The following is a 16,147-nucleotide window of genomic DNA, read 5'->3' on the forward strand; positions in this document are numbered from 1 at the left end:
CAGGAGCGCTGCGTAGCGACCAGTATCTGAAGCGGAGAAATCTCCCCACTAATTAAACAGCGTGATAAGAAAACGGGCGAATATCGTGACCGGATTATTTCTACAGTATCATATCCGACAAGACGACGAGATCTGGAGTCTGTGTTACGGATAAGAAACGTTTTTCATTTCTTTTTCTTTTTTTCCCTGGTGTTTTTTTATTTTATTATCACGCTCAGACGTCGGTACACAAAAGAGCTTTGGAGATGATGGTGATGGTGATGGTGATGATGATGGAAAAACGGCTTCGCATCACGAATAGAAGCCGGACAACCACAAGACTTTACACCTGGATGAAGTGAAGAGGGATTTTTGGTGCTTGGAAATCACGGGTTGATACTCTGTAACAGACTGTTTGAGGTTCGTATGATCGTGTCCAGATGCTGTCATTGTGCTGTGGTCCGCTGCTGTGCTCCAGTAAGAAGGATGCATGGGAGTATGCCAGCTTTCCCGTTGTTTCCCTCCGATGTGCGCGTTGATGCACGGCTTGTTTTAGAAGAAAGCAGTTTCAGAGAAGAAATTCATATTTATAAAGACAACCCCTGGGAAATCTTGAACAATCTGTGGTTTCTACAAGGCCATTCCTTGTTATAGACGACTACTGTTGAGTTTTACAGATTAAGTTTTTATTAAAAAAAAAAACCAAGTCGCTTCGGAGTGACTTCATCGACCTCGCATACTTGAATTATTGTAATCTGAATCATTTATCAATGATGGTAGAGCCTGTGGGATTTATCGAGGCCTGGAAGGCACAGTTTCCCGAGTCCGAGCCTCCGAAAATGGAGCTGAGGTCCGTGGGAGGCATCGAGCAGGAACTGGAGAAGTGCAAGGCGTCTATTAGGCGACTGGAGCTGGAGGTGAACAAAGAGCGTTTCCGCATGATCTACCTCCAAACGCTGTTGGCTAAGGAGAGAAAAAGTTATGACAGGCAGCGTTGGGGCTTCAGGAAGGCACAGATGGCTGAGGGGGATGCTCAAGCAGGTGGAGCTGACCCTCAGCACTCACAAACGCAGGAGCTTGGTCAGGGGGATCGCACCAGATTCCAACCTGTAGGAGAAGCCAGGCCTAAACCGCGGCCTCCTCCGGCTAGGAAATCCGCCTCGCACGGAGACGGACTGGAACTGCAGTCAGCTTTTGAGCCCCACCAGCTAGGGCAGGGCAGTGAGACAGATGGGCTTTCACCATCTAAACAGAGGGGAGGAGTCTCTCCTCGCAGGCCGCATCCTCCTCCTGACAAGGAGCTCCCATCTGACCCATGTCCTAAGGACAAGCCAGGCATGGGGCTTGGGGTGGCCGCTTTGCGTTCTAACTTTGAACGGATCAAACGAGCGAACTCGCACTCAGCCGGGGATGGAAGAGGAGGCCAGGACAAGCAGCCTTTCTACACCAACATGGAATTCCATCATGATAAGGGCCTGGTACGAGTGAATGATCGCGACGTCTCGGACAAGATCAGTTCCCTCGGCACACAGGCCTTGCAGATGGAGCGCAAGAGGTCACTCCATTCCCTGCCAGGCAACTTGGCCACGGTCGCTGGTGACCTGCGCCCCAGGCCTGTCTGTAGGGGCCGATCCAGCGAGAGCACATGTGGCTATGATGCCGAATGTGAAGATGGAGAACCCAACCCTCGTTACAACAGCACTGCTCGGCCCAACGGAAACAAACCACCACCTCCACCATGGCATCCGTCAGATTTTCAGCCCTACAGTGGGGTTTACGTGACCAGTGAAAGCAGTGATGGTCGGGTCACGATGCGAGAGCATGCCAGTAATGAAGACCATCATCTCACCTGGCCGAGGAGATCCTACTCACCAGGAAGCTTGGAAGATGTTGGTGGGGGAGGGGGCGGCTACACGCCTGACTGCAGCTCCAATGAGAACCTGACTTCCAGCGAGGACGACTTCTCATCAGGACAGTCAAGTCACGTGTCACCCAGCCCAACCGCCGCATTCCGCAGGCCCTTCAGGGAGAAAAGCCGCTCACCCTCACAGAACTCTCAGCACTCACTGGACAGCAGTAGTCCTCCGACACCACAGTCCCAGAAGAGACACCGACAGCCACACGTAGTTGTTTCAGAGGCCACTATTGTCGGTGTCCGCAAAACCGGTCAGATCTGGCCCCATGATGGAGACTCCACCCCCTCTATCAGGACATCCCATGAAAACAGTTACCATGGAGATCTCGGTAAGTGAGGGTTTGTGCACTTTTTGCTGACTTTTTTTTTTTTTTGCAATATATCAGGCGGTTACAGAAGAAAGGTAAGACACCTGGACAAAGTGTTTGTACGGTTTGTTCAATGTCATGGCAGTCATGATGTGTATTCATTATTCAGCTGCCTGGTTGCACAGCTCACCTTTAGGTTTTGCTGAGTTACTACACTCACAGGTCTTTACTGTGTCCTTCATGCTGTGATGACAAAGACAGCTGGAGGCTTTGTGTCCAGAGTGAATGTGGGCATGAGAGATGTTGAGTAATTAACTGAAAGAGCCCATTTAGATGATGAGGTCAGACTGACAGGGTTCGTTTGTGAGTCTCCCGAGTCTCCCTTTTTGTCAGGAGCGGTTGTAGTGGTTGTACAGTTACCACAGCGATAATACCACGCTAATACTATATCTTAATCTTTCATCGCTTACTTCTGCTAACAGATCTTCCAGGCAAGCAGAATCCGAAACCTGACCCCGTTGCAGATATGTCCTGAATCCGAGCTGAAAGCCAGCGTATCGATATCCTGCTGATTTCTGAGATGAATAATATCGAACTGGAACACTATGCTAACCCTCGTTCCAGGATCCTTAAACAGAATTCATCCACAGGTGTCTGAGAGACGCTGAGTCATCAGGCAAAATGAGCACGCTAACAGGAACCTTGGACTGGAGACAAACTATTTCCTCAAAACATATCCAGTGTCTTTAACCTGTGCGTAGCCTGGAGGTGTTAAGACTAGGGTGGTGTGATGTGGTGAACTTGGCTTGCTAGTGACACTTGGCAGTCAAGGCTTACCCGTTCTTGTGCCAAGGAGGTCTTCTTTGTGCAGAAAGAAAGATAACATTGAGGGCAGACAAAGACAGACAGACACCAGCTGAACTCCGCTGAGCATGCCCAGGGCTACACTTCTGAATTATAGCCATTTTGTTTCCTGTCAAAAAAATAAAAAAAAGATGACACTTGGCTGCTGCTTGTTAAACCCTGGTGAAGCTGTGGTGAAGGAGCTGTACCAGGGCTGTTTTTTTAACACATTGTCTTCTTTCACTTATTATTAGTGAGTCAGGGAATGCAATAATTATAGCTGTGGTTCATTCAGATACATACTAGAAGTAGACTGAATAGGATGCTAACTTTGTAGCTTTATTCCATGTTTAATCCATATCACACATGGAGCTTAAAGGCACAGAGCCAAGCCTCATATAAACTCTCTCTGAAACTTGATGAAAGAAACACAAGTTTGTATTCAGTGCTTAAAAATAAAAAAATATGTAGTCGTCAGTTTGTATATAAATGTGTAAAATGAAATGAAAGGCGTTTTTAAGCATCTGATAACTTCATGATATCTTCAGAAAGCACACAGCGATCAAGACGAGGAGGTAACGAGTACATCAGAGGGACAGCTCATGTTGGACGTTTGGGGGACGAAGTTAGGGAGGCCAGATTAAGATGGTTTGGACATGTTCAGAGGAGGGAGAGTGAGTATATTGGTAGGAGACTGTTGGACATGGATCTGCCAGGCAGGAGGCAAAGAGGAAGGCCAAAGAGGAGGTATATGGAGGTAAATAATGAGGACATGAAGCTAGTGCGTACAAGTGTCGAAGATGCAGAAGATAGGGATAGGTGGAGAGAGATGATTCGCTATGGTGACCCCTGAAGGGAAAAGCTGAAAGAAGAAGAAGCTCAAGATGAGTAGGTATGTCTACCTGCCTGTCAATCATCCTGTTGTTCCTGCTTGGTGTTGGTGTGAAGGCGTGGTTTTGGCTCCAAACCTGAGTTTCCATCACAATCACTGTGTATACCTTTAAGAAAGGCAGAGATAAAGAAAGAAAGAAGGTAAAGTGGTGTGTGTGTGTGTGAGAGCGTAGTGTGTTTGAGCTGCTGTCTCCTTCAGTTCAGGCTGTAAAGATGCACAGATGTCCTATTGCGTAACAGTGTGAGCATCCTCTCTCCCTCCTCTCCTGGCTTGCCTTGTGTGTGTATGTGTGTGAGTGTGTGTGTGTGTGTGTGTGTGGAAAAAGAGTAGTCGTATTTATGCATGTAGTGAGAGTAAGTGATTGAGCATACATATGGCAACACCAGGTGCTAGATCTCCAAGTGCTAAGTGCTACACAGGATCTCTGTGTTCTTTTTAAAAATAGCTAAAACGCTTATGGAAAACCTTTAGATTTGCTACTATCACTTTAGATCATATTTACTGTGTCTCACCTGTACGCAAAAATCTACCGAAGAAGGCTTTTCTTTAGCGAATTCCAGACCCTTGTGGTGTTCTGCTCTTCCAGTAAGTTCTCATTCCCACAATGAATGTCCTTGTAAACAACAAAATGCAATTGTTTCCTAATGTCTTTTATTTGCCCTTTTTTTTTTTTTTTGAAGTGGAGATCCAGGCTGAAATATTCTCGTGTCGGTTTAGAGATCGTTATAGAGAGGAGAAAGAGAGGAAGCATGGGACAACAAACGGCTCTCCCTCGCCGCTCACACACAAGCTTCCAAGAAAACATCAGTCATTCATTACGGATAAAAGGATTGGGCCCCTGTGCAGCTGCCTCCCTACACATACTACATGGCCGTGTACTCCAGACTAGACAAAGATTACAGCCTTTCATTCACTGCTGTTTGAGTTTCCATTCTGTAATTGTTAAGAATGGGCAGGTTATGAAACACTGTCAAGATACTTCATTTTTATTAGATTGGCAGACCTACAGTGGAACCTCGGCATACGAATGCCCTCCCTTATGAATTTTCGCCTTAGGATTTGAAATTTTGCAAGAAATTTACGTTGGCATATGAAGCATTTTTGGCATACGGACAACCCAAACCGAGTGCCGGCTAAGTTGCCCGTACGTCCGGGAGTCGTTCAAAACTTGTTAGCGTCAGTGGAAAGCCAAGCGAGGCCAACCGAAGTGAATTTACGAATTTTACGGATTTTTTTTTAGTCAGGGAAAGCTGTTTGAAAAGAGTCAACCCACGATACCAACGTTGCCTTCGGCATGCGTCCAAAAGCTAGGTGATTTTTCAGGCGTTTTTATTTGTTGAAAGATTGGTGGCGTGGGTGGTCTGTTCTATTTTTAGCCCAAGCTTGGTGGCATGACTTCCTGTGAGGACCCTTGACATGGAATGCTTGGCTTGGGTCAGTTCTTTGTAAGCAGCCATACAGTTTCCATACGCCTCGTATTGGTGATATTGGTCATATTTCTGGGCGGCTGGAATGGATCTGCATTTACATTATTTCTTATGGGAAAATTTGTTTTGCAATACACATTTTCACCTTAAGAACTTGCCTGCAGAACGAGTTAAATTCCTATGCCGAGGTTCCTCTGTACTCTCAAGCTTGATGATGGGACATTACAACAAAACTACATAATTGGGAAGGAAGGACAGTCGGATAGTCGTCCTTTCTCTGTTTCTCATGAATTCAGAATAGAGTTATGAAGTACCGTACACTCACTTTGCATTGTTTTGCAATACTTTATTTTAATTTCCATTATCCACAATTAAGTTCCAAGCAATTCACCCATGTCCTGCATATTAACATACATTTCTATAACCATTATATCCATCTCCAGCTTGATGCGTATTCAAAAATGCACTATTTTTTTTACAAATAAAGTATTTGTTTGCCACATTTTAGTCATTTGATTGACTTTAGGTAAAGTGTAGTTGACGATAGTTGACGAATTGTTCTCCAGACCTCACAAACAGGCCCTTCTTAAGTGTTTAGTTCTAGGTTTAATTTTTTAAAAGGGTAAATGCATTTATTTTTCAGAGGAAGCACACATTATTCTCACAGGTTGGTGGATAAAAGTCTGTAAAAATTAATCTGAAAATAAAAGGTAGGTTTATATATTATTTGTGAGACTTTTGTGGAAAAAACTAATGGCATGAATTTATTCAAGTCTTCACTGAATATTTGATTTGTAATATTATATTAATCCTCTCACACTGGCATCTTGGCATCCCTTTGGCATTTTAGCAAAGAAACAGAGGAAATTATGACTCATGACCCGGTGCTAATGGAAATTTAAATACATGGTAGGAAAAGTCAGCACTAGATTTTATTGGTTCCTGAGGTGGTGCCTCATTTGAACCTGGAAGCTGCTTTGCAGTCATGTGCATTTTTCCCTTTAATGCCAGAAAGAGCTGAATGAAGTTAAAGAGTTTAAGGAGCAGCTTTGACTGGTGCGTGTTAGAGGATATGGTCCCTAACGTGCACTACACAAATTTTGGATCAAAGCAAATGCTTGGGTTTGAATGCAATTAAGGAAAAATTCAGCTGTGTGTTTGAGAGAGGTGGGTGTGTAAATGGATGGTCTGATGCAAACAGAGAAACATGTTCTGCTCAATACACTCATTGTCCAACATTACTGGACTGAGGTCAGACCTTCCAGTCCTTATTTTTAAACCAGTAAAAACTCAGGACCTTCCGAGGAGAGCTTTCCTGTGGCAGCTCTAAATGAAGCTGTGGTATTCCCCTGTTTATCCCACTCAATAATATGATATTTGTACTTATTCGCTCCTAAGTTTAGCGTGTTTGGACGGTTGCGTTTGCTGTTTTTTTTTGTCATGGCGTAAACGTGCATTCCTCGCCGCGCTCCACCCAGAAGCTGGAAGCCGCTTAGGGGAGTGAAAGGAAAAAGGTAGCTGGGAGTGAACAGAAGTGCACTTGATATGCTAAAGAAAGAAAGCCTTTCAGTCAGGTGAGGTAAGGCTTTAAGATGCTGCCCATGCAGGATGCCGTGCAGAATAAAAAAAGAAGTCCCCAGCAGACTCTGAATTCTGTTTAGTTGAAGCTTCGGGAACCACAGAAGGCAATTTGGGCTTGGAACCATCCCAACTCCTTCTGCTCCTGCTGGGAGAGGGGGGAGGATTACCCTGATGAGGATTAGAAGTTTTTAGAGCGTGCATTATTTGAAGACCAGATATCCTAAGGCTGAAATCAAGACCTGACTTTGGAAATGTTTGGTTTTGGAGCCCGAACACAAAAGGGGATGCTTCAGAGGTGACTTAGAGACGACGTCTGTAATATCCATTCAACCAGAATGTTCTTAGATCTCAGACCAAACTTCATTGTTGTTGGGTTAACTGTTGAGTTACCAGAAAGGTTTTATTCTTTCCCAGCATGGCTCTATCAGCTGTTAAAACCTAGATCTGTATATTTAACCACTGCAGGGCATGTAAGCTTGTTGAAAAAAAAACTACTTTTGCTGGATATTTTGTCCAAATCTCTTTAAAGCATCTACACTTGACTACAGAGACTACAAAGGGCGGTGGGATAGCCAGCAGGCAGTTGGCAGCCAGAAATACTGGACACAGCGCAGATGGCAAACCTCCTGCGGCGAGTTTCCTGAGGTGGCCGACATTCTGGCCGCCTGTCTGTGTGTATCCAGCAGCACAAACTCCGGATCAGGGTCTGGACTATGACCCCCAGGCCAGAGGAAGAACAGAAAATCCGACCCACCCTGTACTGTGGGTACTGCGGGTGCTGCCCTCGGCCTGCCTGCTTGTGGACACACACCCCACCCAGACCACAAAGTGTGTGTGAGTGTAGTGTGTGTGTGTGTGTGTGTGTGTGTTTGCTGGAGCGTTATTGCCAAGGTCTCAAACACAGGCACCCTGTGAATTTGCAGCCATCCCAAAAGAAAACTCAAGAAATAGCTGGCGCAAGAAAAGCCTGTCCAGTGCTTCGCACTCTAAACAAAGGGGGTCTTTATTTTCCGAGCTGAAACTAACAACCCTCACCTCGTATTCAGCACTAAATACTATACTAGCCTCCAGAGCAGCGGAGTGTGAGGAGAGCAGGGGGTGTAGATTAGCGTCAGATGGGACACCGCTTGCATTTTGGATTCCATCTTGCTGGTTAAAGCTACATGACCCCAAATTATCCTAAATCACACTCTAGACGCAAGAGGAAGAGTCAGGGATGTTTAGTCTGTCATTCATTATATTTAACAGATCATCGACTCCATAAGTCACCCTGTTTCTGCTGCCCTACATATTGTACTGTATTGAGGAAGAATTAAAACCCAATCCAGTGTGCGGTTTCTAGGAAATCATTTGGTTTCAAAAACATTTAGTTTATAACACTCATCACTTTATAGTAAAGTGTAATGTTGTGGTAGCAGCTAGAAACTTCACTTTCCCTTGAAGATAATAAACTGAAATTTGGAGAAAATTATGCAGCTTTCTATTAAAAAAAACAAACAAACTGAAAAGCAGAACATCTACTGTCCTTAAACTTTTTTTCATGGTAGAAAACATAAAGGTAAAGTTTAATGATCTAATGATGGTGACTTTTTTGTTCTAAAGTCTTTTTAATATATTAATATAGATTCAAATCCACCAAACATGACCCTGTGACATGATTATAGAAATCATATACTATATTGCCAAAAGTTTTGGGACGTCTGCCTTTACATGCACATGGATGTAATATGGAGTTGGCTCGCCTTTTGCAGCTATAGGAGCTTTAACTCTTCTGGGAAGGCTTTCCACAAGTGTGTTTATGGGAATTTTTGACCATCCTCTAGAAGCGTATTTGTGAGGTCAGGCACTGATGCTTGACGAGAAGGTCTGGCTCGCAGTCTCTGCTCTAATTCATACCAAAGGTGTTCTATGGGGTTGAGGTCAGGACTCTGTGCAGGCCAGTCAAGTTCCTCCACACCAAACTCACTCATCCATGTCTTTATGGACCTTGCTTTCTGCACTGGTGTACAGTCATGTTGGAACAGGAAGGGGTCATCCCCAAACTGTTCCCACAAAGTTGGGCGCATGAAATTGTCCAAAATGTCTTGGTATACTGAAGCATTAAGAGTTCCTTTCACTGGAACTAAGGGGCCGAGACCAACCCCTGAAAAACAACCCTGAATTCAGTGATTAATAGGGGTCTCCCAAAACTTTTGGCAATAGTGTATGTTCATTTAGAGTATTAACATTAATGAACCTCTAATGTGACTTCTGTCAGAGCTGCTAATGTTCACAAAAAAAATTTATTAGTATAGTTCAATCGCACTCATGCCGTGGTATAAAAACTCCCCAGAAAGATTTGCATGTCGAAGACTTCGGCGATAAAAGTCTTACAAAGAATATTATAGCATTAACAATTAACAAGTGATATATTACTCAGCCTTAATGTGTGGGTTTCTGTTGAACTCTGAAATCGTAGCATTTTTATGGCCCTTCTCTAATTGTGATGTGTGGTAACAAATAAATCAAGTATTGTTCACTGCTCGATAAAAATAAGACTTTCCAGATTGTTCTTTCTTGTGGTTAAATGAAGCGTTCTTTATATTCCAGCCAGATTTGCTCCCTCATGCAGCCTGGACAGCTGCTTCGAATTTGTTGTGTGTACAACCAATTACCAGGCTTGCACCTTTCTGCTGTGTGTGTGTGTGTGTGTGTGTGTGTGTTGAGTTTTCCACTAAACAAAGCGAAAAGACAACAAGATCAAAGCTCCAACCTGAGGACACTAGGGGTTCCCTCATTTACTCGCTAGGGTTTAAGAGAGGGTGATTAGTGTCAAACGTCACTGTTCTCCTATTTTTTTTTCTTCAAGTCAAATCCGGCCATCCTGTAGAGAGATTTCTGTTGTTATTAGCGCTAACTCGCTGTTGTTGTGGTGGACAGGGTTCAATTAGCCTGTCTGACAATGATAAGATCTGTCTTTTTTTCTCCTGGCCTCAGGTCACAGCTTTAAATGCAGTTGTAATTATTGAGGCTTGTTTAGTTCATCTGTATCCCCAAAATAGTGGAACCTCGGCATACGAATGCCCTCCTTTATAAATTTTTGCCTTAAGAATTGAAATTTGCATCGACACACGAAGCATTTTATAATATATTTGATTCATTTTACTGTTAGCATACTGGTGGCTGAGGCTTAATGCTAATCCTATATATCCTTCTGAAACACACTAACTCGTGTCGGATCATTCAATTACTCTGTCTTTTACTTTAAAACAAATTACTGTACTACATACATATGTTACTCTGCATTTATATGTTTCTTCAGTGTGCTGCTAATAGCGTACCATAGCAAGCAAAGCTATTGCAGTGAGCTAGTTTGCTAGGTTGCTAGCTAGTGCTAAGCTGACTAACTAGCACAATGTATGATGATCAGGAATATTACAGATAATTTTTTATCACTTAAATTTAAACATTTGTTACACAATAAGTAACCAGTTATGGTTTTTTGCTCCATGTTGGTCAGCTAGCATGATGCTACATCTCTGCTTTCTTTCCGTCATTCAGAAGTCATTTACAAAGGAAACAAACATTTATATCACTTAAGATATAAATTCACGCTGCTATGGAATTTAAATGTGAGGCCAGTGTTTTCTATTTTGAATCCATGTATTAGAAAGACTGGCCTTCATCTCTGGTAAGTCGTGTTTAATGCTAATGCTAGGTGTGCTGCTGCGAGTATAACATGATACACATGATCTAGCTGTAGCGTTACTCGGTAGCTAGCACAGAGTGTGATAAAGCTAGTTGTACTGAAAGATTATTCTGTGAAAATATGTAGTCACAGTCAGTTTTTTAGCATTATGCTGCTTAAAAGGAGTCAGTTAGCGCACTGTTTTGTTTGTGTTTCTTCCTGAGGAAATACTTTAATCAGGTGTTTGGAGACCTCAGAGAATTTCTGCATGTTGAGCGCCTGCTCTAAAATAAAATAAAGTGTAGGATGGTGACAATAAGCTTATAGGGATGTGTTCGGGAGCTGATTCATTTCTAAGGTATTTTATATCCGTTGTGGTATTAGTATGGAAGGAACAGTGCATGTATGTATATGTGTGTGTGTGTGTCGGGTGGGTGTTGCCTGGCCTGAATTTTGACCCACATACTTGGAGTGTGCTAGTGTCCACTGTGATTTTCCTGAAGGCTGGAGATGTGGCGATTCCGTGCACCGGGTGAGGCAGAGAGGAAAAGTTTTCTCTCCTGTCAGGACTCATACATTTATCATCAGTGTCTTTTTCTCTACTCCATCTGACAGCTTCTGTGGTCAGAAACCTTCCTTAAATAACCATCGAAGAAAGTGCGAGGTTTGGTTTCGAATAGATGTCAACTGGATAGTTACACACTTTAAGTCGCACTACAATGATTTTCATCATTTATGAATTCGGCGAAGTGGCATGGAGTCACTAAACATTGAAATGATTGGCGCGTCGTTCCATTTCAGCCTCATCCTTTCTTTTTTTCCCCCTCCCATCTTTATTCTTGTATTTATGTCTAAATCTGTTCCTTCGTTCTCGTTCCAGCTGGTCTTTTGTAGTAGGATTTATGTAGGTACAGGGCATGAGGTGAAGCTTTTGTTGGATTCATTGCAGAATGGGCAGGAGGGAAATCATGGTAATAAAGGCAACACTATGAAGTGCAAAGCAGAATTGGCATCTGGTGGTCAGGTTGAGTTGTTTGTTGTGTTCTGGCCAGGTTTCTGCTGTCAGCTTCTAGAGATCGTAAAGCTAGAGGTGAAAAGGCCACTTTTATGGCTGATTTATGACTCAGATTTGTGGTGTGTAATAGTCAAAAATTTATAGCATTATATTTTCAAAGAAATTGGTCCTATCATGATATACTTTTTTTTAATGTGAACTGAAGGCTCTTTTGACCTGTTTAATCCCAATCTATGAATGTTCAGTTAATTTAGTTTCATAATCAGTTCAGAATTAATAATTAATGTCAAACTAAAAGTTGAGGTGATAACACGTGGGGTTATGACAGCAAGGCAAGAAATGATGTCAAACAAACAAAATCCAAAAGCTTTGCAAGCTGTTGGTCATTTCTATATTGATATATGTGTGAAATGCAGGAACTATAAACCACTAGGAGTGTCTAATCGCATATTGTATGTCCAACCTCACTGGGAATGTTTACTATAGTTTGGAATATCCACTCTCATTTAATGTGTCCACTCTAAATGGGAATGTTCACTCTCACTGGGAATGTCTCTTATTGCAAATGTCCAGTCTCACTGGTTTGTTATAGTTTGGAATATCCACTCTCATTTAATGTGTCCCATCTCACTGGAAATGTTCACTCTAAATAAGAATGTTCACTCTAACCAGGAATGATCAATCTGATTTGGAATGTCATACTCTTATTGTGAATGTCCACACTTACTTAATATGTCCAATCTCAATGGGAATGTTTACTACAGTTTGGAATATCTACTTTCAATTAATGTGTCCACTTTAACTGGCAATGTTCACTCTCATTGGTCCACATGAGTCCACATGTGAACTTTCAGTGGCAATGTTTACTCTTTTGGTACGTTCACCCTCACTGGGACATATTACTCTCTTTGAGAATGTTCTCTCTTATTAGAAATCTTCACTCTCTGAGCAGGTGAGAGTTGGCGGGCTTGCTCAAGTGCCCAGTGGTACCAGTTTATTAGTGTCTTGTTCTGAATTCAAACTTTTCCTTCAGCAACTCAGAACGGATGATCCCACACCGCATTTGACTCACACGCTTTAGAAATCTATTCAAAATGTTCTCATGCATATTTTTTACACCACCACTAGCCTTCTTGTAGATGAATGCACTATATAGGTCTCTCCATCAATCCCCAAGCCTGAGAATGCACATAAAAAAAATACTTCAGGAAACCATATTCTCAAGATGTGTGAGCTGGGTTTAGTTTCTCATCATCCCCTCGTGTTGTGTTGTTAAAAGACTGTGGTTTGATCCCTAGAGTTATGCTAATTCCCTTATTTTTCTCTTTATTTTATCTCTTTCTTGTATATCTTTCTTTCCTTTCTAAAACATTGGGGAAGCATGTTTAGAATTTGAATTCTTTTGGCTTCATGGTCATTTAGGCATTCAGTAAAACTGTTGCTGAGCAGGCCTTTTTACTCACTGCACTTTTTCCATTGTAACAAATCACATTTCCCCCCTCCCTCCTGACCTAAAAATAGACACCCTTTTCATTTGTGCTTGGCTTAAAGTCATATATTTAATTTGCACTTCTTATTTTTTTTACCGCTTAAACATATTACAGCCTGGATCTGCCGAGGATCTCCTGTGTCTTCTAAAGTGCACTTTAGATGAATATTAGTCACTTAAACACACAGCCAGTTGTGAGATCACAGCCTGTACTGTACCACAGGATCCCTGCATGTTGATCTTTCCGATCTGTGATGTGTTTTTTAGCTTGCACTCTGCTGTCCTCTCCTCCTACACTGTGTCCCCGAGGGGCCAGGTGCTGTGCTGCTATCTATTATTCATGCTCAAATCCACTTCCTGCACAGTCAGACACGTGGAGTGGGTGTCGTGTTCTGTTGCCAGCAGAGAGACACCCTCGACCTCTGGACCTTTATCTTTTCTGGACTTCCTTATTAGTCTTGGTACTGGGCCTGCATAGTTTCCTGTCACCATGACTGAGACATCACCGCTTTTCAACTTTAACTAAGTATCATGAGTAAGATCGTGAAAAAAGAAAGTCTTCCAATGAAACCGTCTGACTTTTAAAATATTTTCCAGACAATTCCCTCCAGAGTCCCACACCCTCATAAATTATCTCTGTTTTGAGAGAAAATTCAATAAACATGTCACTTTGTTGTATTAGTCACAGTAATGTACAAGGCACATTGACCTGATGTACGTTTTTGCAAATATGCCAGCGTGTTTTTAATTCAGAATTCATCTTGCTTTCTCTCTGGGTATTGTTTATCCAGTCGCTGTTGTTACAATAATGCTAAGCTTTCCCAGTGCATCACCTTTCCATAACTTTTCCGTGAATACTGGTGTAGCAGGTCTACCATACAGTACAAGAGAATACTGTGAAAAATGGGAGAATGTTTTTTTTGTTCTCTCTTAACCCTTAAAAGTATCCGCTTTATTCCAAATTATATAGTTAAACCAAACACAATATAAATAGAGGCTCTAATCAGAGTGGGATGGAACATAATAGTGTAGCTGATTGACATAAGCCCTGCCCCTTATTACAAGTAGCCTAATCCAATCGCCTTCTTGGTAAAGATGCTATCAGAAAGAACCTTTACATTCATATCACCTTCTTGCCCTGATGCCTGTGCAGATATTAGATACTAGCTCAAAAGTTTTGGAACAGTGTGCGTGTACAGTAGCACAATATTGTGTCAATTAAGCCAAAGACCAAAATGCAATCTTAACGACCCGCTTCGCTTTTATGACCCATTCAGTAGGTGTAAGCATTATCTTATATGACTGAAACTAACTGTCTAGGAGTGCTGCCAAGATGGCTGCCAAGTGGACAGACTTTATTAGAAGGACTAATAGGAAAGGTATGCATCTATGAGAGGAATAAATGTCAGTCTGCACCCACTAAAGTGTCCTGATTGCTTAAATTTTTAATGATCGGTTTATAATCTCTTTGAGTAATTTTCCCAGTACACTTTCAGCGGAATCTTGACTTTGAAGGGAAAAAAGTAAGTTTTTTTATTTGACATTTTGAAGAGATTAGTCTTACATTGATCTGGTTTGTGGTTTCTCATGTAATAGTTTTGAGAAAGTTTTCGAACTGATTATTGTTACCGCCATCCGGATTCATTAGAGTAAATGTAGCCGTGAGGCTTATAGTGAGTTAATGTTTCTATCCCATGCAGCGGTTTGCAGTTACAATCATTCACACAACATCTCACATGACCACAGAGGAATTCCCTACTGCTGTACAAGGCACTAATTCGAGCTGTCTTACACTACACACACACACAAGTGCACACATGCAGTGATAATCCCTGATATCAATAACTCTACACAGAGTTTGCAGATCAGGTTCCATCTTGGTCCTTCGGAAGCATTGGTGTGCATTGACTGGCTCTGATGAATGGGTTTTGGAGCCTGATTGGTCAAAGTGTTCATATATTTCATTTTGTGACTTTGCTTATGGGAATATGTGAAGGTTTGTGGCCACCTGACCGTCACACCCAGGTGTGAACATTCCCCAGACTGTTGCCACAAAGTTGGAAGCACATGAGCGCTATTGTATAGGATGGCTTTATATGCTGTAGTATTACAGTTTCCCTTTACTAGCGCTAAGGGCCGAGCTTAGACCTGTTCCAGCATGAATATGCCCCCTGTGCACTCTGTGAGCTTCATGAAGACATGGTTTGAGTGGAAGAACTCAAGTTGTCTGCAAAGAGCACTGACCTCAAACCCCATTGATCACCTTTGGGATGAACTGGAACTCTGACTCGCACCCCAGGGCTTTTCACCCTATATTAGTGCCTGACCTCACTAATGTTCTTGTGGCTGGATGAACAAATCCAGACAGACACGCGCCATAATCTAGAGGAAAGCCTTTTACAGAAGAGTGGAGGTTATTATAGGTTAAAAAAATGGAAGAGAATGTTCAAAAAGCACATATGGGTATGATGGTGAGGTGTCCACAAACTTTTGGTCATATAGTATAACAATTCTGGGAATATTTAGACTTTATTTGGTGCAGGTAGTGAGTCACTACTTTTTTTTTTTGTGGCTTGGTTGCTTAGGAGTAATAATATTGATGGTCCAGTAAAGTTAGAGTTGGATCTTCCTGTTATTGTTAAGTAGTCATTTTATTTGTGCTTAAATTTCTTGGTATGTAAGGACAAAAACACAATGGAGTACTGTTATAAGTGTTTTTATTATGTTTTATCTATCAATGGTTATGTTTAATGTAATGGAAAGTCCATGAAATTTCCTGTTATCGTGATATTACGTTTTCCTGTTATCGTGATATTAAGTTTCATCTACAAATGAAACACATCATCCTCTGATCCATGAAAAGTGCAATTCTGAACAAACTGTAAGACTAAATAAGTCTGAAGACGCTCGTCTTTTTAGCCTTTTGTCTTTTTTTGTGAAGTTCGTCAACTAATCGTTTCATCTTCGCCTTCATCTGACTAAATAGACCAACTTTTATTTTGTTGAGTGGCAAAAAATCACAGCAATCAAT

The 16,147-nt window shown here is 42.1% G+C and overlaps 1 protein-coding gene across 1 annotated transcript in view; it reads left to right on the forward strand.

Moving 5' to 3' along the window:
• bcr (BCR activator of RhoGEF and GTPase) overlaps positions 1–16,147 on the forward strand; it is a 68,197-nt gene continuing 52,050 nt past the window's right edge. The window contains exon 1 of the mRNA XM_058415668.1: positions 1–2,223. Within this exon, the coding sequence (XP_058271651.1) occupies positions 750–2,223 (1,474 nt within the window). The 5' untranslated portion in view covers positions 1–749. The remainder of the gene's footprint in view (positions 2,224–16,147) is intronic.

The sequence above is a fragment of the Hemibagrus wyckioides genome, linkage group LG18 (genome assembly GCF_019097595.1).
Source record: "Hemibagrus wyckioides isolate EC202008001 linkage group LG18, SWU_Hwy_1.0, whole genome shotgun sequence".
Classification (NCBI taxonomy): Eukaryota; Metazoa; Chordata; class Actinopteri; order Siluriformes; family Bagridae; genus Hemibagrus; species Hemibagrus wyckioides.